The sequence below is a fragment of the Cibotium barometz genome, chromosome 28, assembly GCF_041138505.1.
Source record: "Cibotium barometz isolate CiBa-2024 chromosome 28, ASM4113850v1, whole genome shotgun sequence".
In the NCBI taxonomy this organism is placed as follows: domain Eukaryota; kingdom Viridiplantae; phylum Streptophyta; class Polypodiopsida; order Cyatheales; family Cibotiaceae; genus Cibotium; species Cibotium barometz.
Window position 1 is genome coordinate 24,704,440 of NC_141073.1, and position 24,990 is coordinate 24,729,429.

At 41.1% G+C, this 24,990-nt stretch overlaps 1 protein-coding gene across 11 annotated transcripts in view; it reads right to left on the reverse strand.

Annotated features, from left to right (window-relative positions):
- LOC147622678 (cyclin-T1-4-like) overlaps positions 1-15,511 on the reverse strand; it is a 34,341-nt gene extending 18,830 nt beyond the window's left edge. For 3 of the 11 annotated variants that reach the window (XR_015269480.1, XM_086822251.1, XM_086822260.1), the window contains exons 1-3: positions 14,871-15,409; positions 14,164-14,522; positions 13,746-14,056 (exon numbers count right to left, since the gene is read on the reverse strand). Coding sequence is in view for 10 of the 11 variants with exons in the window: in XM_086822251.1 (XP_086678377.1) it covers positions 13,746-13,981 (236 nt within the window). In the remaining variant the exon portion in view is untranslated. Of the gene's footprint in view, positions 1-13,745; positions 14,523-14,870 lie in introns of all 11 variants that reach the window. The other 8 variants (XM_086822257.1, XM_086822253.1, XM_086822254.1 and 5 more) reach the window with 8 other exon arrangements.
- Positions 15,512-24,990: the final 9,479 nt, after the last annotated feature.

Sequence of the window (24,990 nt, forward strand, 5' to 3'; positions counted from 1 at the left end):
AGCATCCATACAAAAATAGCATGAAAGACAATCGTGATACTGAAATGAAAACTAATCTATTAACTGCTAAGCAATGACCACTGACTAAAATAGTTAAAAAACAGGCCAAATAAGTGTTGTACATTGAACCTCATATTTGATACGAAGACCTTATCCGTACGAGGTACGGTACGTATGGAGTGGTACGGAAAGCACTGAAGGTAGTCATCGGATGAGTACAGGTGCGGAATGCAACTATGACTGAGTGTGTTCACATAATAGCCCAATCACTCTTGGATGCGTGGACAATATTACAATGATTTGGTACGATAACCCTTACAAACACATGAATCCGGCCACGTACTTAACCTTTGAGCTCGCCATGGATAGAAGCATGTCCACGTCACATTCAGGTGAGCGTGCATGTAACACAAAAGATGAAGAAAAAGTCCATGAAGCACAAGCATCGTCTATAGTAAAACATGCAGCCACTATCATGGATAATTTTTCTCTAAAAGAGGAAGATTATGACTGGACTTTCTAAAAGCCAATATTGTGGGATCATGAGCTCTCTGCCTTGGTGGTCCAAAATTATTGTAATAAGTCTTTTCCTCTATGTGTGTGCGTTCCATCTTTGTAATAAGCCTTGAATCTTATAAAGGAACCATTTTTTTCTGCATATCCCTATTTAGATGTGTGTGTGTGGAGGGGGGAGGGGGGGGGGGGGGGGGGACAGACTGATGCAAGCTGTCATCTATGGTCAAGCTCTTATATCAAGCCTGACATGAGAGCTCGGGTATTGGTGCCATTGAGCACATGATGCAGTCTAGAGTCCAAACCACAATGACTATTGAAGGTTTTTCTGGCATCTCCACCTTCGCTCCGAAGCAGGGTTAGGATTTGGGGTTCAATGTGCGTGAGCACCCTCTCATAGGGGATAGGATAAGTGTGCCATGTGTCATCGGTAGAGTGTGTGTGTATGATTTCTATGGATCAAAAGATAACTCTACTAGCCTACAAAAGCATGTACTTATGAAGGGGTTTATCATCAATCAATAAACCATCATTGAGTGATGCAATACTTGTCAGAATATGCAGCGGAAATGATATCCAAACTTGGGTAGACAAGAGCAAGTAGACTGCAGAAAATAATCAGCACAAGAAACACAGAGAGATGTGTGTAAACTCTTCTCTATACACAAGATCCCAGAGATAACTGAATGAGAAAGTGGAGGAGGATGGGGGGCAATATATACAAGCCCATGAGGGCAGTCGGCCAGCTCTAAAAGAGGCCCACGATTGAATAAATGTCCACGACTGCTGATATTAGCAATCGGCCGGCATCTGGTGCCCCACGCCTGCACAGAACAAGTCGGCCAGCACTCAGACAGCCCACGACTGCTACAGATGCAGTCGGCCAGCTTCAGAGTGCTCCTGGCATCAACTGGCAGCCCTCCAGCCACTAGAAAAAAATGGGAAAAATAGGGAAAAAATACCGGGAGTGTGGAAAAATGATATACGGGCGGGCACACCCACAACAGAGGCCCTGATGTATACAAATAGACAGGAGATGACTTCTAACACCCCCTCTCAGCTCCTGGCTGTGTAACCAACCACTGGGACCTGGGGTGCCGCCTGAGCAAATCCTGAGAGCGACTTCGTGAAGAGGTCCACCGTACTGTCCTCCGTCGAATAGAACTCCAGCAAGATGTCATCAGCAACAATCTGTTCACGAACAAAGTGCCTCTGGATGACCATGGGTTCCTCTAGTGGAAGCCCAAACCTGCAATGTAACCTCCTCCTGCTCCGTAAAACTGCTCCTGGGCCATAAGTAGATCTCCTCGTGTCCGGATCTCCTCCCCAAACTGAGTCACTCCAACCGCGAAGTCGGATTCCATCCAACAATCCCCCTCCTGTGTAAAAGAGTCTCTGATCCTTCGCATGCCGTAGAAACCACAGGAAACGCGATCCTGCCTCACAAAGAGACATCTGCAACCAAGAGCTCAACTGCCTCATCAGGAAGCTCCCGTCCAATCCGGTGTCCATCAACCAGATCAATGAACCATACAGCTTCTGAGTCACAGAGACATCACACTGCTCACAAGGATCAACACCTGTTACGGTGCACAAGCAAGTCCTGGAAACCTGATGAAACCTGTCAACCACCCCCTCTGAATCCGGAACCACAAAGCCTGGAGAAACCACCTCCTTCTGCAAGTAAACACCTGTCACCTGCCTGGCTTTCCGAAAGGTCCCCGTGGAAAGAACATCCTCAACTACTGGAAGTTCTATGTCCCGAACACGACGAGACATCAGAGCATAAGTAACCTGTTCAGCTTCCTCTGACTCACGAACACAAGAACTACCAACATCAGTACTGGAAAGTTCCTGCCAACTGCTGTCATCTACTGGTAAGCTATCCACCACTTGGTCTCGGAAAGCCCGCACCTGCAGCGTATCCACACTTGAGTAGCCATTACCACAGTGCCACTCATCACAAACCTGAGGACCTGGGAGAGAGAGTGCTGAAAGCCTGTAAACTCCATTCTCCACTCCGCCTTCCCAAACCACTTGGCCTGTTGCTTTCTCTCGGAGAGCAACAAAATGCTCATCAAACTCCACCCGTACGCCAGTCTTGCACACCTGATGCACTGACAACAGATGAAAACCAAGTGCCGGAACATACAACACCTGGGAGGAATGCTTCCCCCCTCTGCCATCGGGAACTATCTCCATCCTGCCCTCACTGTGAACTGGGATAGTGGACGTATCACCAGTAAGAATATGACCAGAAACCCTGCAGAGATCCTGTAAACCGGAACGGGAAGGAGTCATGTGCCTGGAAGCACCACTATCGAGAATCCACTCCCGAGTATCCGTTGCGGAGAGTCCTCCAATCTCCTCCCTGCCTGAAGAAAATGAAACATCGGTGTCCATCACCTCCAGGTGCACAAAAGCCGGAGTCTTCATGATTGCTAAGGAGTCTTCACCCTTCTCGGTCTTCCGCTTGGGACACTGCCTCCAGTAGTGGCCTTTCTCGCCACAATCATTACAGGTCCTCTCTGCCTTTAGCTTCTTGCGGTCAGCGTCGGACATCTTCTCAGAAGACTTCTCCGATGAAGCCTTCCCCTTGCCTAAGTTACGGCCTTTCGACCGTTGGCCAGTAAAGGCCTCCGAACCTCCGCCGTGAGGAGGGTTCGTGAAACGTTCCTCCTGGTCCAAGACCATTGGCACAAGCTCCTCCCAAGTAATGGTGCTGAGCCTGCCACTCGTGATCAACGAGGAATAGAAAGCGGAATACTGACCAGGCAAGTGGGAAAGTAACGTGATGGCCATATCTTCGGACGATATCTCTTTCCCAGCTTGAAGGACTTCCTGCTGAAGGGCCTGCAGCTTGTTAATGTGTTCCCGCATCGTCGAAGACTTTGCAGGGTTCATAACCCGCATCTGCACTTCCAAGGATATCCGCTTCATGGGTGACACCCTGTTGTACAAAGAAGCCAAGTGCTCCCATATGCCTCTCGCCAGCGTCATGTGCTTCACATGGTTGATCACCTCTGGTGTGCAATTGAGGAATATAAACGACCGGACCCTGGCGTTGACACGGTCCCACATTTGTGCCTGTGCCTCTCGGTCCTTCCTCGTCGATAAAACCTCCCCTTCCTCAGCTTCCGGCCTCGGCACCCCTTTGATAATAAAATCAACAAGATCATATGACTCCAGAACTGACTCCATCATGACCTTCCAGATGCCATAATTGGACCCGTCCAACTGCCAATCCACTGGGAACGTGGGAAGAGTCGGAATCTTCACGTGCTTCTCTGCCATCTCGAGTAAATCCGCCATCTCGGAGAGTAACCTGAAAGGGTGGGTGGGTGGGAAAAATCTGAAAATCAGAATATATGCAAGTGGCTGTCCAGCCCCTCTGCCCGCCTTCCTCTTGCACCTTCTCTTCCCGTTCAGCCCGAAACAGTCCACCGATCAGCAACCTGTTGCTCCCCCTCTTGCTCAGAAAAACGCCCAAGATCTGCTAGAGCCTAGGGCTCTGATACCATGTCAGAAGATGCAGCGGAAATGATATCCAAACTTGGGTAGACAAGAGCAAGTAGACTGCAGAAAATAATCAGCACAAGAAACACAGAGAGATGTGTGTAAACTCTTCTCTATACACAAGATCCCGGAGATAACTGAATGAGAAAGTGGAGGAGGATGGGGGGCAATATATACAAGCCCATGAGGGCAGTCGGCCAGCTCTAAAAGAGGCCCACGACTGAATAAATGTCCACGACTGCTGATATTAGCAGTCAGCCACCATCTGGTGCCCCACGCCTGCACAGAACAAGTCGGCCAGCACTCAGACAGCCCACGACTGCTACAGATGCAGTCGGCCAGCTTCAGAGTGCTCCTGGCATCAACTGGCAGCCCTCCAGCCACTAGAAAAAAATGGAAAAAATAGGGAAAAAATACGGGGAGTGTGGAAAAATGATATACGGGCGGGCACACCCACAACAGAGGCCCTGGTGTATACAAATAGACAGGAGATGACTTCTAACAATACTTTCCCTCTTGAGCCTTGTCACATCTCTCTCTCTCTCTCTCTCTCTCTCTCTCTCTCTCTCTAGTCACCATACTCTCTCTCTCTCTCTCTCTCTCTCTCTCTCTCTCTCTCTCAGTTTTCCATGGCTCAGTATATCCATGGTACCATTGTATTACTTTTGGTAGGCCCTTGGGGTCTTCCGTAGACGTTAATATAACTTTCTTTCTTTCTTTCTCTCTTCATTCACCTTTTGGACAGCTTGTGACCAGCATGTAAAACATACAAAAGTGCTATCCTAACTAGTGCAAACAAATGCTTTGCAACTAGCACCATGGTGGGCTGAGCCAAATGCCTCTTTCCCATGGAATCTGTGGTTTCACCAAGAGTGCAAGAGTGAAAGTATGAAACATGCCCCCAAGCATCCAAGGAAGTGTTGAAATATATGATGTCAAGTGATAAAGGATGAGAGAAAGAGGTCATGTAGGGGTGAACACAACCCAAATAAAGTGGACATGTGGGTGGAAAAGGGATTTAGGGTTAGCCCAACCCTAGCCCTTGGTGAACCCTATATAAAAGGCAAGAGGCTTCACTTTTTGTAACAGAAGTTACACAACACGAGAGGGTGAAGGTTAAGCCAACTTTGGAGTGGCTAAAATAGAAGGTAATATAGAAGCTTTCTATACATCTTGTGTTCTTGCTCTCTCTCATATATGTTGCTCTATCTTGCCATCAACTATTGCTTCCGTTGTGCATACTCCCCATTATTTTGACATGGTATCAGAGCCTTGCAAAGGCTAAGTTCCCCTTCAATCCCCCTTTCTTTCTCTCACTATCATAAGCCATTCACATTCTCATCAAGAAGGAAGGTGGTAGAAGAAGGTGAGAAGCAAGAACGCATCAAGAAGGAAGGCAATAAAAGAGCTTCAACAAGTTCTTGAAGCTTGGAAGAAGAAGAAGAAGACGATCCTCACCATCAACAAGAAGAAGAAGGAGAAAGCGGGAAGAGAAGAATGAAAAAACGCAAGCCAAATTTGGTAATTTTTTGGTTTTTTCCGTCCAAAGCTTCCGTCGCTATCAACACTGCCGCCATGAGCGACCAGCCTTTATTGCTTATGCAACAACTTGATAAGTAGCATGTGTGGCAGCCCTTCAACGAACACAACAGTTAACTAGCAAAATCGTAGCCGGCGCATCAACGTGCAGTTCAGCGCATCGCATTTTTTCTGGAAAAGAAACGCAGTCGCCGCCTAAAACCGGTCTATGGACACATAAAGCGGTAATTCATTCACAAATAACCTGGACTTACTGAGACACACATTCACAGAATCCTTGCTCCCTCGCTCAACAACACATTGGCCCCGAAGTCCGGCGCCCCTTGCGGTATTTCTTTATTGTTAAAAGGTTGGAAATTACAAAGCACAAGTGCAACAAAGCACTCTACTTACATCAGCTGAATTTTACAAATTCTAGGAGAATTTTGCCAGCATAACTGCATTAAAACTGTTCCATAACATCTCAGAATGAATCCCAACTGACAGGCTCACTTCCATAGGCATCAAGCTACCCAATGGAGTCCAAAACATCACAATTCAGCTTGCTGTAATTTTCTGCACAGACCTGTTTTCAGCTCTGTTTTCAGCCCAAAATAACCCTTGCACTGTCCTGGAGGACTTTAACGAAGTCCTACTGCATTTTGGCATCAACTGGGCAACATAACAGCCCAAAAACAGCACCTAAACAGTGCTGAAACAGCATTGTTTTGAAGAGGTTATTACCCTCTTCTGTCCCTGCTTTGGTGTAGGAACCAACTACACCTGTTCCTGTTCAAAGAGGCAACTAGCCTTTGCATATAAGCATGAAATTCACACAATTGTACCTGATTTTATCTGATGAGAGTATTTCCATAGTCTGCAAGAGAGAGAAAGAGAGAGAGAGACTGTGGGGAGCAAGCTCAACCCTCAATTGATGAGTTGTAGGGCAAGGGAGTGCACCACCATAGCTGTTTCTCCTGCAAGAAAACCACACGATTGCTGCAAAATGAGCCTCCTTCTCCAAATTCCCACGCTTCCCTCTTCTCAATGAGGAAAATGTACCAAAATTTGACACTTGGCACATATTTAAGCCTTTTCCACATGCAATCTTCCAGGCTAAAAATCTCCTGACTGGTTCACATTCTCACAACAGTCCTTTGTCAGCTTTTGGTCCCCTTGACATTCCGCACAAATTGACGCGAACACTTTTCAATTCCGACACTGCCAAAAATAGCAGTTTCCTAGATTTTAGGGATGATGTCATCTGCATTCCTTCTGGTCTCCTGACCATCTTTGACCACTATGGTCACTTCAGAATTTGCTTAGAATTCAAGATACATTCACATTTTGGTGGCGGCCACTTACTAGTGTAAACCGGCCTATACCCTCATTCAGTAGCCATGTCCTGGACACTGTCATTCATCTTTCAGTGCCCATGTCCTGGACACTGTCAATCATCTTTCAGTGCAGTTCTCAGGCTTAGCCAACCATTGGTCCAAAGTCCCACTGGCTGACCCATTCTGACATTGCAATGGCCCAAGCCCTTCCAAGAGATCCTGGGGGAAAGCAACAGCAACCAAAGAGAAAGAAAAGAAAAATATATATATATTTATAAAGAAATGTAAATAAGGAAAACAACTGCAAAAAGTTTCACCTCCTGGTGACATACCCCCCTCTTGAAAGAAGCAAGCGACCTCGATTGCAAGTCCACATGCAAACGGATGACACAGGACGATCACAAGATTCCCCAGGTGATTAGTGTCATCGCATGTATCTCGTGCCAACGGATGACACGGGGCGATGATAGGAATTCCCCACTACCATTTGTGCCATCGCAGGTTCAAGCCTTTCAAATACATGTTTCCGGATGCAACACAGGGCGATAGCATATATCTTGTACTATTAGTGTCACAACATGTAAATCATTCATTTGAAGCGTAACAGATACAACTTCAAAGCACTGAAAGTTCATTCATTGATTAAGTCATTGACAACAAACGTCAAAACTGTACATTGACAAACATATAATACAAATGTACAGGTCATTCAGAATTTAGGTTCAAAAGGCAGAAATAACTGGGACAGACTCTCCTTTCAGCTTCACATCCAGAACATGAGTCTTGTCCCTATGTACAATTGTGATTTTCCTGTTGAAAGCATCCAACACTGCATGTTTCCTATGACACCATGGAATTCCCAATAGGACATCACATCCTTCCAAGGGCATGATAAGAAACTCCTCTGTGTCGACATAACTCTGTATATGCATGTGAAGTTTGCCAAGTATGGGAGTGACAGGAACTGAATGCCCAGGGCATGCCAAATCTGCCTGTCCAACTGGTCCCATCTCTTCAGCACGAATTCCTAACTTGGCTGCCAATGCTGGTGAAATAAAGTTGGCTCGAGCACCAGGGTCAAAGAAAATCAGCACTGTAGCATCTCTGATTTTACCCCATGCTCTGCACAATTCTGTCGCATCATCACATGGCTGGTCACCAACCATGTCAGGTATCAATCCTGCACTCGGCATTGTCTTCTTCTTGGGTGGCCCTTGTTTATCCTCGGCATCTTTTACTGGCTGTTGTGGGCATTTTGCAGCCATATGCCCTTTCTGTTCACAGATGAAACATTTCCCAGCTTGCATCAATGCCTTTCTCTCTTCAAATGACTTGCCATATAGTGGCCTCTTCTGTCCTTTGTCTTGAGGTTCCTTCTTCACTGTACTCTTAAAGCCACGTGAACCTCCCTGTAGCAATGCATTAGCCATGTTTGCATTCTCAATGAGCTGAGTCATATTAGAAACATTGGTCTTAATGCAATAATCCCTGATTTCTTTGGACAAACCACAGCAATACTTCTCTATTTGCTCTGACAATGGCACTGTCCTGTAGGAAGTTACTGGCAAGAGTGCATCCCAAAACTTCTTATTATACTCTTCCAAATTTACACAGTTGGCTGCATCAAGTTTGTGCCATGCTGTCATAACATCCACTTCAAAAGTATTTGTAAGCCAGGCAAAAGAGAACTGCTGCTTAAACTGAACCCATGTAGCAGGTGCTTGTCCTTGCATCAGCAGTGAGGTCCACCACTGCAATGCATTACCTTTTAAGAAAGTAGCAGCCTTCCGCACCTTAGAAGACTCTGTAAAATTACCCCCAGTATATGCTGCATCAAACTGCTGAATGAAAGTCAGCGCTTTCAATTTGTCCTGCATCCCACTGAAAGTCTCAAACTTTACTGCTTGACCTCCTTCTTTGTAATCCTTTTGCACCTTTTCTGCATCAGTCCTTACTGCTCTTTGTCCACTAGGTTGAGAAAATTCAGCCACACTGACAGGCGCTGCAGGCCCCAAAACTGGACTAAAATAAGTTTGAAATCGGGGCTGCATACCTATATTGGCATAAAGAGGGTTCACAGCTTCCATAGGCATCATTCCTGGTGACCCTCTTGACATCAATCCTGGCAAAACTGTGGGCGGTCTAGCCATGGCCTGGAAAACAGATCCACCACCAAAATAGCCAGGCTGGAAAGCAACGAATGGAGGAATGGTCGGCATGACCCTTTGCACATTACTTTCCTAGCCATTAAATGCATGTACCTGTGCCTGTGTAACATGCTGCACTGGATCAGCTGCCACTGCTGGTGTCTGCTCTACATGCTGTGGCATCCTTGGCATTTGTTCCTGTGCCCTCTCAACTACATGCTGAGATGATTCAGCCTGGGAATCCCCTGTCCTTGACTGCAAATACCTCTTCATCCTGGGATTCTTCACCAATTGTTCAAAGGTACCAACCATGCTCAGGAGCTGCGCATGAAATAAATCCTCTTGTTCCTGTTCTTCCACTAACAAGACTGGCTGTACTACTGGCTCCATCCGAGCAGAGGCTGACACCTGTGCACCTGTCACCTCTATATGCTGTCTGCGAGTAGAAGAGGAACTCTCTTCGACAGGGAGCTTACCTTTCCCTTTGTCTGTCATACTGTCAACTGAAAGTTTAAGGGAACCTGTATCCAAAGAAAGAGACCGTACTCTTTCTCACCTGTAATCAGTTGTACCTCACTATGTGTGTCTCTTGTTCACCCAATCCAATCCGTGTCCGGGCTCTTGCAGAAAAGAGGACCCTATCCCGGCAATGGAACCATAAAACCGGTCTATGGACACATAAAGCGGTAATTCATTCACAAATAACCTGGACTTACTGAGACACACATTCACAGAATCCTCGCTCCCTCGCTCAACAACACATTGGCCCCGAAGTCCGGCGCCCCTTGCGGTATTTCTTTATTGTTAAAAGGTTGGAAATTACAAAGCACAAGTGCAACAAAGCACTCTACTTACATCAGCTGAATTTTACAAATTCTAGGAGAATTTTGCCAGCATAACTGCATTAAAACTGTTCCATAACATCTCAGAATGAATCCCAACTGACAGGCTCACTTCCATAGGCATCAAGCTACCCAATGGAGTCCAAAACATCACAATTCAGCTTGCTGTAATTTTCTGCACAGACCTGTTTTCAGCTCTGTTTTCAGCCCAAAATAACCCTTGCACTGTCCTGGAGGACTTTAACGAAGTCCTACTGCATTTTGGCATCAACTGGGCAACATAACAGCCCAAAAACAGCACCTAAACAGTGCTGAAACAGCATTGTTTTGAAGAGGTTATTACCCTCTTCTGTCCCTGCTTTGGTGTAGGAACTACACCTGTTCCTGTTCAAAGAGGCAACTAGCCTTTGCATATAAGCATGAAATTCACACAATTGTACCTGATTTTATCTGATGAGAGTATTTCCATAGTCTGCAAGAGAGAGAAAGAGAGAGAGAGACTGTGGGGAGCAAGCTCAACCCTCAATTGATGAGTTGTAGGGCAAGGGAGTGCACCACCATAGCTGTTTCTCCTGCAAGAAAACCACACGATTGCTGCAAAATGAGCCTCCTTCTCCAAATTCCCACGCTTCCCTCTTCTCAATGAGGAAAATGTACCAAAATTTGACACTTGGCACATTTTTAAGCCTTTTCCACATGCAATCTTCCAGGCTAAAAATCTCCTGACTGGTTCACATTCTCACAACAGTCCTTTGTCAGCTTTTGGTCCCCTTGACATTCCGCACAAATTGACGCGAACACTTTTCAATTCCGACACTGCCAAAAATAGCAGTTTCCTAGATTTTAGGGATAATGTCATCTGCATTCCTTCTGGTCTCCTGACCATCTTTGACCACTATGGTCACTTCAGAATTTGCTTAGAATTCAAGATACATTCACATTTCGGTGGCGGCCACTTACTAGTGTAAACCGGCCTATACCCTCATTCAGTGGCCATGTCCTGGACACTGTCATTCATCTTTCAGTGCCCATGTCCTGGACACTGTCAATCATCTTTCAGTGCAGTTCTCAGGCTTAGCCAACCATTGGTCCAAAGTCCCACTGGCTGACCCATTCTGACATTGCAATGGCCCAAGCCCTTCCAAGAGATCCCGGGGGAAAGCAACAGCAACCAAAGAGAAAGAAAAGAAAAATATATATATATTTATAAAGAAATGTAAATAAGGAAAACAACTGCAAAAAGTTTCACCTCCTGGTGACACCGCCCGTCTCACTGCTGACTGTCGCCGTCGTCCGTCACCGTTTTTCCGTCACTAGACTGGTGCGCTTGCCAGGTGGTTGCTGTTGCTTATGCAACAACCGTGTTGCTGTGGTAAGCAACACTTAGGCTGCTACAACAAAGACAACGCAAAAAGTAGCGCTTCAAGACAGGTAGCAGCTCGGCGCATAACGCAGACGCATGCGTTTTTTTACCCCAAAAAAATGCGACTCTAAGGTTTAAAAAAAACCTTTGAGTCTTTTTATTTTTATTTTTGTTTATATTTAAAAAAACCTTTCTCTAAGGATTGCAAAGCTAACCGATTCACTTGCTCTTGTTTATCAAAAAAAAAATGCGACTCTAAGGTTTAAAAAAAACCTTTGAGTCTTTTTATTATTATTATTTTTTATATTTAAAAAAAACCTTTCTCTAAGGATTACAAAGCTAACCGATTCACTTGCTCTTGTTTATCAAAACCAAGAGGTGTTCTTTGTTCATCAAATCAATCTTGAATTATTTTCCGCCTTGTAAACAAAGTTAGACACTGCCCTTGTTTTTTGCAAGTGGTAAGACATCTCCTACCCCTTATCAATCATGTCGAAGGAGATCAAAGCCTCGATTGAGAAGTTTGATGGCGAGGGTTTCCATACTTGACAAGTTCAAGTAAGATATATGCTAATGCTCAAAGGTTTATGGCCTTCGGTAAAAGGCACGAAGAAGTTGAAGATCACGAGATGGTAGAAGATGATGAGCAAGCTCATGCTATCATTGCACTTCACATGCATAAAAAACTCATCCATCTTGTGGCAGGTATGAAATCGGTAAAAGAGGCTTGGCATGAGCTTGAGAAGCTTTATGGAGCCAGGGCCCAAGGCAAAGCACTCAAAGATTGCACTTAAGGTGAAGTTTTTTGGTCTTGAGATGCAGGAGGATGGCTCCCTTGGAGATTTCATCAACGAGATGAATAGCATTATAGGACAACTTGCAAGTATTGATGCTAAAGTTGAAGAAGATAATGCTATTGCCGTGCTCTTGAAGAGCATGCCTCCATCGTTCGATAGCCTTGTGACGACATTGAAGCACCTTCCAAATCCAACATTTGAAAGTATTATTGCAGCACTTCTTGAAGAAGATGTAAGAGTCAAAGCAAAGGGTGAATCTACATCTACATCAAAAACTCAAGCCTTTGTGATGAAACATGGTACGCTTAAATCCAACTTGAAATGTGCTTTTTGCAAGAAGAAAGGGCATGTTGAAGCCCAATGCTTCAAGAAAGATCCGTCAAAGAGAAAGTGTAACAAGTGTGGTGAAATAGGCCATTTTGGAAGAGATTGTACCAAAGATGTTACTAAGGCTGAGGGGAATTTTGTAAGTTCCTAACATAGCGAGCAACTCTTCTAGTTGAGAAGTGAAGCATGCTTACTAGAATTGGGAGTGAATCACATTACTCTATAATTCATCACTTTTGTAAAAGCCTAATTTATAAAGGCTACCTATCTTGTCATCTATCCTATGGTTGAGAGGGGATCATTTTGTTCTTGTATGTCCAATGCTCACCTTGCTCCATGTCTGGCATTGTCCCAATGGTGGCATTGAGAGGGGGTGTTGAAATGTATGATGTACAAGTAATAAAGGGTGAGAGAAAAAGGTCATGTAGGCCAACCCTAGCCCTTGGTGAACCCTATATAAAGGGCAGGAGGCTTCACTTTTTGTAACACAAGTAACACAACACTTGAGGGTGAAGGTTAAGCCAAATTTGGAGTGGCTGAAATAGAAGGTAGTATAGAAGCTTTCTATACATCTTGTGTTCTTGCTCTCTCTCATATATGTTGCTCTATCTTGCCATGAACTATTACTTCCATTGTGCATACTCCCCATTATTTTGACAAGAAGAAGGCCCATAGAGCCTATCACTCCACGATGTGCACAAAAGGCATGTGGTTTGATTCTGTACAAGAGCATGAACAAGCTTACATGCTTGTAACAAATCCAAAAGATTAATGGCGCACAAAAAAAAAAGAGAACTTCCTGGTTAATCTCTTAGGCTTCAGCCGATGATATAGCTAAACTATGCCATGCAGCTCTACGTCCATGCAGAAGCAAAGTAGATGCCCACCATGTAGGAGCTTGAGTATGTACATGGTGGATTTCTCTCCCTAACTGACATTTTGGAAGCAGTAACAACATTTACTACCCATTTGATCCTATCGCTTCAGTAAATACTTCCCAAGGAAATAGAAGAGGCTGCACTGTTCAACATTTTGCTCTCTGCAAGTTTGTTGTTTACTGCGGTCTTAGTTAAGATCCTAACTATCAGTATAATCTCACTCAATTCTGTCTGCCAGGCTGATCACTTTGCCCTCCTCAATGGAACCAATTGCATATGCCCATAGAAGTAACAAGTAAATGAAGCAGCATAGGTAACAAGTAAATGAACCAACTATAGATGCCCATAGTAGTAGCATGGGTAAAACAAGTAAATGAAGCTACCATGGTCCTTTATGAGTTACAAGCTTAGCATGAACCTTACAGGTATGTTTAGTCTTCGCAGCATTCCATGATTAGATTATCCACAACAAAGGGCCAGCATTGCAACGATCAAAATAAACCTTACATTCTCAATTTGAGTCCAAGATCTCTTAGAAAAGAGCAGTAGGATTTCCGAAGCTCATGTTCTTTGGCTGAGTCAATCCCATCTTTTCTGGATGGAGAATGCTCTTCAATTTCATCCCTTGCTGTAAGCCAAGTAGCTTTGCCGCGAGGAAGAGCAACGCTCTCGTTTTCTGCTACAAATCTCACATCATTTCCATCATATGCAACTGGTCCAGATATTTGTGAGGACCCCGGCATGGATTTGATTGAAGTCCTTGCAACTGCCTCCGTGACTATACTGGCAAAAAGTCATGGAATGCATTCTTGGAAGACCTGTTAAAATCACACACAGAATTTCACAGAAGCATTGAAGCCACACCAACCATGAGAACCAAATAGGAAGCAGTCTCACTGTTTTCGATTTAGAGTAGGATTCGTACTCCCTCAAATCCCCATGTGAGACGTGTGAAATTGAATTGTTCCAATAAGCTTGAATTCTTTCACAATCTTTGCACACTGAAATTGGCATTCTTTTTCTCTCTTCGAAACTCGCCAGTAGAGGGTTTTCCTGAAAGAGCTAAGGTACAAGCTTGACCTGCATAGCCCACACCACAGAAACCATACATTGCAAGAAACCCTGGAGCAGAAAACATGTAGTGTAGTAGCTCATTGACAGAGAAGCTCCCTGAACAGCAGATTACAGACAGACGCATTGGATTCGACTGTGTTGCTTTTAAGTAATGGTACTATTTTCGGATCAATTGATCACAGCAAAACACAAGGAGGTTGTCCGATTTAGCTGCAAAAACAAACACTTCACTATGTTTTAGGGTGAAATACGCAAAGAGAGTATATATATATTCTATACCCTAGTGTTATGAAACCAACGACCTCTAAAACCCTAATGCTAATGTTCTGGCTGAAACCCTGATTCTATGCAACCCTGATGCTAGGGAACCCTGATGCAGTCAAAACCTAATGCTATGGAATCAATGGGCTCTGAAGTCCTAATGCTAATGTTCTTTCTGTGAAACCCTAATTCTATGGAGCCCAAGCTCTCTAAAACCCTAATACTATGTGACCTCAAACACGGTGGAAGTTGTACAATTTAAAAATAGATAAGCCAGAAAGCAGTTCAATAGTTTACCTGTGTCGGTGACGAGCTTGAATTTGCAATGAATAAGGAACTTGCTGACCTTCAGCACCATGTATTTTGTGCAGAATACCTTTGAAATCAGGGGTGAGAGGGCAAAATGGAGAAAGCACTGCAGGTGGGCGATGATGAAAACCAATAGAAATTTGGGAAAAGGGAGCTTGCCTGCCCCACGACAGAGGGGGGGGCAAAAAAAGCAAGAAAAGCTTTGCCACAAAGCCTCTCTCTCTCTCTCTCTCTCTCTCTCTCTCTCTCTCTCTCTCTAAACGCAGAGAACAGTTAACAGATCCCAAAACCCACCAAAAAATCGACTTCTCAACAACATGATGATGTGTTAAAAGTCTGGTGCACACAAATTCTTACCGAATTGTACTGCAGCAAAGAGGAGGAGGAGGAGGCGGCGCCGGCTCTCTGCTTCCCTTAGGCTGTAACTCTGCTTAGGGCTGCATCTTCGAGGGAATCCCGGGCCCCGAAAAAGGAAAAAAAAAAACTCAGCAGCACAAGGATGGGTAAACAAAAGAGGAATCAAAGGCAAAAATAACCATCTTTTCGAGGCATAAAGGCATATTGGTGTGTGTGTGTGTGTGTAGAAGGGGCCTTTCACACGCAGACCAGCTATCGGCCAATCATCGTTTGGAGGATGCTTCACACATCCAACAACTCACAATCGAATTCACACCCAACAAGGAAATCATACCTCACAATCGAATTCACACCCAACTTTCGTCCGGCACCACCACCCAACAAAAGCAAAGGGATGCTGTAACTCGGGTCCCCAAACAGAATGTGTATGCACAGCTTCAATTCTCCTATGCACTAGCCTATGGGCATGACCACTTCACCTTTAGTCCTTTCTATTGGTCAACCAAAAGACCTTTGTGAGTCCATACAGCACGACCATAGCACACAAAAAGTTGTTGTCCTGCCTGCATGCACAACAAGCGTGTCCACAAGCATTTGTGTAAGGCGCCTAAGTTGTGTTCATAATGCCCATCACACATACATACATGCATACGTACAAACATACATAGCAAAATCCTACTTTTTGACTAAATGGTTAGTCGCTTTCATAACCTCAATCTCATTTTTTTGTAAAATCAACCAAAGCATTCAACTAACTATTTTAAGTGTCTCCTCATTCACTGAAATTGGGGTTCGTTCTGGAATCAAAGGTGAGATGTCCTTTCTATCTTGAATCAAGATGATCATAGACTTTCTAAACTCACCATAAGCCACTCATAATACCAATAACACTAGCATGGCCTAAATATGTATACAATGATAACACTAGCCCGTTAGTATTTAATATGGAATCACCCATGATACCGACCTAGCAGCATGGTGTAATAATACTTTAGGCATCCCCTATCTATCATAGAAGAATCTAGCAACATCCCTCTTGCTTGAGGTGGCAATTGTCCTCAGTTTTGTGTTTTCTTATATGAGCAGATGAGGTTTGGACAAGTGTAAAAAAAATACTCAAGCATCTACTAAGCATTCTCTATACATCTTCTATAGGATGATTCTTGAAGGTCAAAAGATACTTGGTGTATGTGTTTCCTATGCGTGTGTGGTAGTATGTTGATGATTGTGTTAGAATCAAGTATTTAATCTTGATTTTAACAATTATAGGTGGCTCTTCATAAAGTAGGATGTGAAGAAAGTGGTCCTCTAAATGGTTTCAGCAAACTAATGTAGAAAGAAATGTGATAGTTTGATGGTAGATCTAATTGATATTTAACGTCATTCATATTTTTGGTGACCCTAAATGGTCTATAGAACTTGGTGCCAATTTCACTACAACATATAATGTAGAGGATACCCCTCTATGTATGGAGGTTGATGCATCTCCTCTAAAATAATGTGTGTGAATAGTCATGCAATGCATAATCTTTTCTAAGAGAAAAGACATCCTTCATCATATGAGTATTCACCATCAGGAAATATCTTTCATTAAGTTCCAAGGGTCTGAAAATTTTGGATCTTGCTCATAGGAATCCCTCATGGCTTCAAAAAATCTATGGGCTAAGATGCTTGGTCTTCTACTTACAATATGTTTTCTTTGCCACGTTGATATTGTATCATTTGCTGAAAACTCTAAATAAAATATGCACATTTAATGTATTTATCTCAAGGGTTGAGAGAGCAAGTATCTAATACTCTATTGATTAGCCGTGTTTAGGAATTCGAAACCCATCAGATAATGTTTCCTTGTCCTAAGAGCATGTACTATAGCAATCAGCTCCTTGTCATACATACTATAGTTGCACTCTGGTGGTTTCAAATCCTAAGAGAATGTATTAGCAATCAACTCCTTATCATATGTACTATAGTTGCAGTTTGATGGTTTCAACTTGTGGCTCTCATAAGCTAAGGGATCCTGCATGAGGACTACCCCAATCCCATAGCCATTGGCATACAAAGAATGGTCTAGAAAGCCACAAAGTTGTAACACAAGGGCATGAGTAAGAGCTTCTTTCAAAGCTTGAAAAGATCTATCATGTCTATTGGTCTAATGAAATTTTTTAGCCTTCTCTTTAGGAGATCTATCAAAAGGTTTGCAATGTATGCAAAGTTCCTGAGAAATTTCCTATATGTATATCACAAGGTCTAGGCCAGTGATAATGGACTCTGTTTTCTTCAGATCCACTTAAATGCCCTCAGCTAAGACTATGTGGCCCAAGTACTCAATTTTATCTTTAAAGAAACTACTCCTCCCAAGGTTAAGATTTTTTTCAAAAAAAAGTATACTAGCTCCAAATCTTTAGTATTTTTGCTTAAGACTAGTATGTCATCAAAGAATATGACCACAAAATATTGTTGTTTGAGGAATATATGGTTCGTCATACAACTAAAAGTTACAAGAGCATTGAAAAGTCTAAAGGGCATTACTAAAAACTCATAATAACTTGACTGATTCCTAAACGTAGTCTTATACACATCCTCCTCAATCACTCTTACTTAATGATAACTGGACTTGAGGTCAAATTTGCTAAATACCTTATCTCCTCTTAATTTATCCAATAAATCATCAACTGTGGGGATGGGGTACCTATGCTTTATTGTAAGCTTGTTTATATCTCTATAGTCTATACATATATGGTAACTATCATTCTTTTTATTGACCAAAAGTATGAGAAGGTGAGCTTTATAAACCTCTTTCTAAGAGTTCTTCTACGATCTCTATTTTCTCTAGCATACTAACTCTATGAGGTGCTTTGCAAGGTGGTGTATTATCTCGGAGTCTAGAATGTGGTCATCTAGGAGGAAATTCCTCTAAGAAACAATCCTTGAACTTAGAGTGGAATGCTTATTGTTGTGAGAGACCAAGAGGTATATTTTCCATGGTTGATACCTTGTTAACTAATACCAGCTATAAGTCTTCTCCGTCTTATGCAAAGCTCTCTTAGCATGCATGTGTCTTATGCAAAGCTCTCTTAGCATGCATGTGGTCAAGCAAAGGGATAATTTCTTTTTTCATTTGATTCCCAAGGCACAAACCCTTACTATCTTTGGTAATCCATATGTATCATAATAAATCTAAGGGTTATATTGATGTCTCTAAGGTATACCTAATATGATGTCTATCCTCTGCAAAGGTGCTACTAGGAAATCCCTAGGGTTATATTGATATCTCTAAGGTATACCTACTAATATGATTTCTACCCTCTACAAAAGGTGCTACTAGGAAATCCCTAGGTTTGATGCATAGACCTACATCTTTCACTACCTTAGTGTAGTTGTACTTTTTACTAGGGAAAGCAGCTTTAACATTAGAATTTGATAGGGAAAGTAGACCTACATCTTTCACTACCTTAGTGTAGTAATACTTTTTACTATAAGGAATTTGATAGGGAAAGTAGACCTACATCTTTCACTACCTTAGTGTAGTAATACTTTTTACTATAAGGAAAATAGCTTTAACCTTAGAATTTGATAGGGAAAGTAGCTTTAACCTTATAATATGAGGGATTAGACTCTATTTTAAGCAATCTCACAATTCTTTTGAAAATAATTCTTGTGTGCTACCATCATCGTGCATAGTAGTAACATCTTTACCATTAATAGTTCCTTTTATTCTCAAAATACAATGAGAACCTTCATAGTTAGAATACTCATGATCATTTGTTACCCTCTTTCTTGAATGAACCATCCTCCTCCTCATCCTTGATCATGTGTAGCTTTGCCACATTTCTCTTCTTCTTCTCTAGATAATCCTTTACAATATAGCCCTCTTTGTTTCACCTATAATATCAAATGACACAAGGCTTGTTGTCCCCTTTGTTAGGCTTGTTGGAGTGCCAACCCTCTTGGAAATGTTATCATTGCTATTTCTCTTGGGTTTTTCAAACTTCTAATTATGATTTCTTGTCACTTGATTTTTGTAATTCTTTACCTTCGTATTTTTCCTCTCACAATTCATGGACAAGGAAATTACATAACTGAGATAATTTTGATGAAAAGATTGGATGTGTTTGTATTCCTCTTTCTTTAGGATTATCTATCTTCTAGCTCCCTCCTCAACTCCCTCTCAGTAGTCTTTTATAGCTATTTTGATAGTGCAAGGTACTAAGTTGCTCTTGAATAGATGGAAGTTGTGGATTGTTCCTCTTAAATAGATTGAAGTTATGGATTGTTCCTCATGATAGAGAAATTTTTAGGAAAAGTGGAAGATAAATGATAATTTTGTAAGGAAAGAGAAATAAAGCAAATAAATGGCTTATATTTCACTCGAATTTCACTTGAATGAGAGAAGAAAGAGTTGCTACCCCGCCTTAAGTTGATTTGCTCGCAAAACAAATTTGAGATCCGCTCTTCGTTCATCATAAGGTAATAAGAGAATTAATGACTCGAAAGGGTTGTTACCCCACCTTGAGTTGATTTGCCTGTAAAAATTTGAGATTCGCTCTTTATTCATAAGGTAAGACGAGAGTCAATAGCTCCAAATAATATGATCTGAGTAGCGGAAACACTAGAAAGTTTTTCAAGGTGCTTGCACAACAATGTAATAAATTAGCCTTCAAACCATTGTTGGAAGCCAAGATAATCTGGTCTTTCTAGAGATGTTTTCCTTATTTACAAGCATCAAGATTACGCAAAACTCTATCATATTGCTCCATCACCTATTACTTAACAATGCTACATACAATTAATTGGACTCCTCACAATCAATCCTAACATGATAACATATAATATGTATAAACATAAACACCAATAATACTAGCTTAGTATATAATACGTTCAATCCCAACATAACATATAATAGGCACAAACATAAACACCAATAACACTAGCTCAATCTATAGTGGAATCACTGCAATACCAATAACATTAGCATGGCCCAAAATGTGCATACACTAATAACACCAGCCTATTATTATTTAATGCACACAACTTAACACATCACATAAGTCACTATCAAAGGACTAGAATAAATTCATTGTGTTTCTCCCATTATTATGCATTCCCTTCTACAAGGTGTATTCACCCCATGCCAAGAGATCACTGTGTTGCCTCCAAGTTCTAAACCTTCTCTTCTACAAATTCTATTCACCCCATGCCAAAAGAGATTGTTGTGTTGCCTTCAAGTTCTATACCTTTTCTTTGACAAGTTCTATTCACCCCCCCATGCCAAAAGAGATTTGGTTGATCACGTGCACTTGGTTGATTTTCCTTGAAGCAATGTATATTCTTATTATCATGGGTTGTTTTTATGCCCACTTAATTAATGTTTTGGGCTTCTCAAACTAATACAATATCCACAATATCATGAATGATTTTAGTTTACATTCAAACATAAAAACAATATCCATGTAATTGTTTTGGTTCATCCACATTCAACCTAATGCGCAGATATTGATCCCCTTTTAGAGTGATGGTGGCAAGCGTTTAATGTTCTTATGAACACAATGTATCACATGAAAAGGTTTAACGTTGTAATTTCAAGGTACACCATGGTATATGCTCCATTAAGATTTTGTATGAGGTTTAACATGAATAGCTATATGGTTTCTCTTTAAATGACAGATTGGTTGCATGAGATTTAACATGAGTGGCTTTATGGTCTCTCTTTAGAGTATAAAACAACGTTATTATACTTGTGGCTTTGATTTTAAGACTTGAATGTCTTGAGTTCAATTAGAGAAGGTATTTTGTGTGTGTGTGTGTGTGTGTGTGTGCATCCAAGAGCATCTCTAATTAGTTATACGAGAGTCTAATTAGTGAAGGTATTTTGTGTCTGTGTGTTTGTGTGTCTAAGAGCATCTTGGATTTTTTGTATGAGGTTCAACAAGATTAGCTATATGGTTTCTCTTTAGAGTTAAAAAAATGGTTACATGAGTGCCTCTATGGTCTCTCTATAGAGTGCAAAATAATGTTATTATAGTTGTGGCTATGAGTTCAAGACTTGGATGTCTTAAGTTCGATTAGTGAAAGTATTGCGTGTGTATGTGTGTCCAAAGAGCATCTCCACATGTGCATAGATAATAGAAACAAGCAAGGACAAACAAATTCTAGACTCTCATCTTCATATTTTATCTAGGCTAGTACCTTTTTATCTCTTGTATTGTTGTTTTTTGTTAGGTCTTTAGGGTAGCAATTCTTTGCTATTTTTTTCAAAAACTTAGTGAATCTAATTATGAAAGTTAAATTAGAGCATTTGGGTCATATTTTAAAGCCATAATTGTCATTATAGTATATAAAATACCTTAACATCTTTTTACTTCAATCTTGTGATTATGGATAAAAGGGTTCATCAAATGTGTATTAAAGGGTTCATCAAATGTGTGTTAAAGGGCTTCTATACATACCCATGTTAAGTAATTGTGGTTGTTAGCTTCAAGCATCTATAGTTTGCTATTGACCCTTAAATTGTGAACAATTTAATTTGAAGATGGCAAATTTTTAAGTGTGGCCTTGGAAATTGAAGGGATTTTAAAGTACTAAAATATGCTCTTAAAAATGAAGTTATTAGTGGCAATCACACATGGCTTGGTACAAAACCCCTATTGAAAGTGAGATAGCTTTAAAAACTATGAGAATTAATAAACCAAATTATTAACTTTGACCTCCTAAACAAAAAAGGGATACAAAGTCCACAAAAGTGTTTACTTGTAGGAAAACATGGATAAGCTAATGAAAATGCAAAGGAGAAACTCTATAATCGATCTTGTCATCATCAAGGAGGCTTCTTTACCTTGTGAAGAAGGTTAAGTTGCAAATGCCCCTTTTGAAAAGAGATGGCTCAACTAACTACTTTTCTCATATAGTTATAATTGAAAAAAAATTCCTCCATCACCTCTAAGTGAATATTTTAATCTAATATGATTAGAAATGGCCAACATGCATCATAACAGTCGAAGAAGAAAATTGGAGAAAAAGAATTTATGGTTATGGTCAATGCACATGGTGTGTGGGGTGGCAGGTAAGTTACCTATAAGAAGAATTACAATGGATGATGGCACCTGTGTCTTGATATATACATTGCAAACAAAGTGATGAATAGAAGGCACAAATTTTAATTTTAGAAAGGATGTAAAGAGGTAATTGGAGAGTGAATGATAATTTAAAAAGAAGTTAATTTTGTTTTACACATGATGAAGAGTCCATTCATCTTTTTAGAGGTCACTTTCCATTGAAACAAAAGCTTGAGATGTATCTACTTTTAAATCCTATAAATGACATTCTCTTTAAAGACTATGTAAACTTTTTTGGAAAGTTGATTTTGACAACAATGTTCAACTTGCTATCAATATAGGATTATTTATTACTTGTGTTTGATTTGCTATCACGATAGGATTATTTATTACTTGTGTTTGATTTTCTATATAGCCAAAAGTTATGTACGCACTTTGTGTCAACTTACAGTAGGAGGTAAGGTTGATTCTTTGTGTGATCTCAATCGTGCCAATGAGTATTCCCAACTTCAAAGCACCAGTCCTTTCAAGGTATATAAAAAATCACACTATCCATCCCCTTATTCTCTATTGAACTATAGATTGTGGTCATCCTTAACGATAGTGAATTGGTTTTGGGATTCGATCCCTTTAATAAAATAAGGGCTTAATATTAAAGAATCTCCTTAATAATTTGAAGAAGACAAACATCAAATAATATTCACACATACAAAAATTACGAGTGGGTGTTGTATAGAAACATTTGTTTAATCCCAATAATACAAAATCTATGAATTAACATACAACAATTATGAGTGGGTGTTGTACAGAAACATTTTTTCAAACCTAATAATACAAAGTCTATAAACTAACATGATTATATAAACATGTGTTGTATCAATAAATATGCTTAAATTCAATGAATATATTTCTTTGAGGGGAAAGAATATTCTATATTTTCAAAGGGGTTCATGAAAGAATATTCTATATTTTCAAAGGGAGCCATGATGTTACTTTCACCTAGTCTTGTTAATGCCTATCCCATTCTTTTATACTAACTAGTGCTATTTTTTCAATGGATTTTTTCTACATAGGTGCTCACACCCCCTTCTATGGATTGTTTCTACATAAGTACTCACACCCCATTTGAAAATGCCAAGTTGTGAGCTAAAGAGGTTTTTCTTGATTTTGAAGTGTGTGTAATGGTATTATGAGACCCCTACCCCTCTCTCTATGGTAATGGAATCACATCAATGACTCACTTGGGGCCTCATATCATAACTTTATAATGCTTTGCTATTCTATTAGCTCCTCTCAATTTGACTAGAACAATCCTTATAGAGGAAAGGTTAATGATTCATGCAGGTGTTTTCCCTTCATAATTCTCACAAGCAAGTCATATAAAGCAGCTTCTCGAGGCTCAAAAAGGTGTCTTGACTCCTCAATTATTATGAGGACAACTCTTCTATCCTTGTTATGATTGCTAACTAAACTACTCATCCTAGGTTTTTCTCGTTCAAAAAGCACAAGCTTGTTTCTTTTTGGAAGATACCTGTTAGTCGGGTCCACCCAATGGCCAACTTTTCAATGTTTTAATCCTTTTTCTACTTTGACTAGATTTATAGGCTCAGCCTAGCAACCCCTTCTAATCCTATGGGTTTAGCCTTCTACCCTCCACTAGACCTTTGGAGCCAGTGTGAACTCATGCACCCATAATTAAAATCCCCCCTTTACTCGCACATACCACTTAAGATAAATTCATACATGTATTCCTTAAAACAACACATAAAAGAAAAAGTAATCAATGGACTTTTTGTCTTTGGGACATGCTGGTTTGAGAGCATGAGATCACTCATCACTATCTCCACCACAGGGAGGTAACTCTAATTAAACTTTACACTTTCCTTATAAGATCTCGGGCTTATTTAATTTTCTCCTTCTCTAAACATGGTATTGGGTTTTTAGCTTCTTTGGAATGTCTACATAATCAATAAACCTTTTCTCTTTGAGACAAGCTAGTTTGAGAGTAGGAGATCACTCATCACTATCTCCACCACAGGGAGAGGTAGCCTTCGGAGCTCTCGCCCCCCTAACCACTTTGGATAGTCATGATATCATTGCCCCTTTGACAACTAATCGTGTATTACATTTTTGAATGCTCTTTGATGTTTTCCTCCTTTGGACCTTAGTTTTGGTTCCTTCAGCCTTTTTAGGGGCTAGTGTGGCCTTTGGGTCTTACACCTTAAGCTCTTTAGTGGGGGTACTATCTTCGGAGTTTAAGCTTGATCATTCTTCTTCTTTGATGCCTTGAATGTTTCCTTGTTTGGTACTACCCTCCTCTTAGTTTGGAGCTTTGTGATGGCAATTAGAGGGAACTATATGAATTCTTTCTTCTTGCACTATGCTCAACAAGTTAAGGCTTGTTGAAGTGGGCTGATGCTCCTACCATTAGTGTAATTTGACCCTATTAGGACAATCCTTGAAGGCATGTTTGAATCCACATTTGTAACATAATATGCCTATGTATGGAATGACATTAGGCTTTGGCACTAGATTCATGATGGAGTTAGGGTACTTGGTACACAATGGCTCTACAAGAACACTTGACAACATGGTGTGGGCTCTTGCAATGGAACTCTTAAGATGTCAAGTTCAACCACAATTGACACTCATGACATGGCTGGGCTACCGTTCACATTTACATCACTACTGCACGTTTG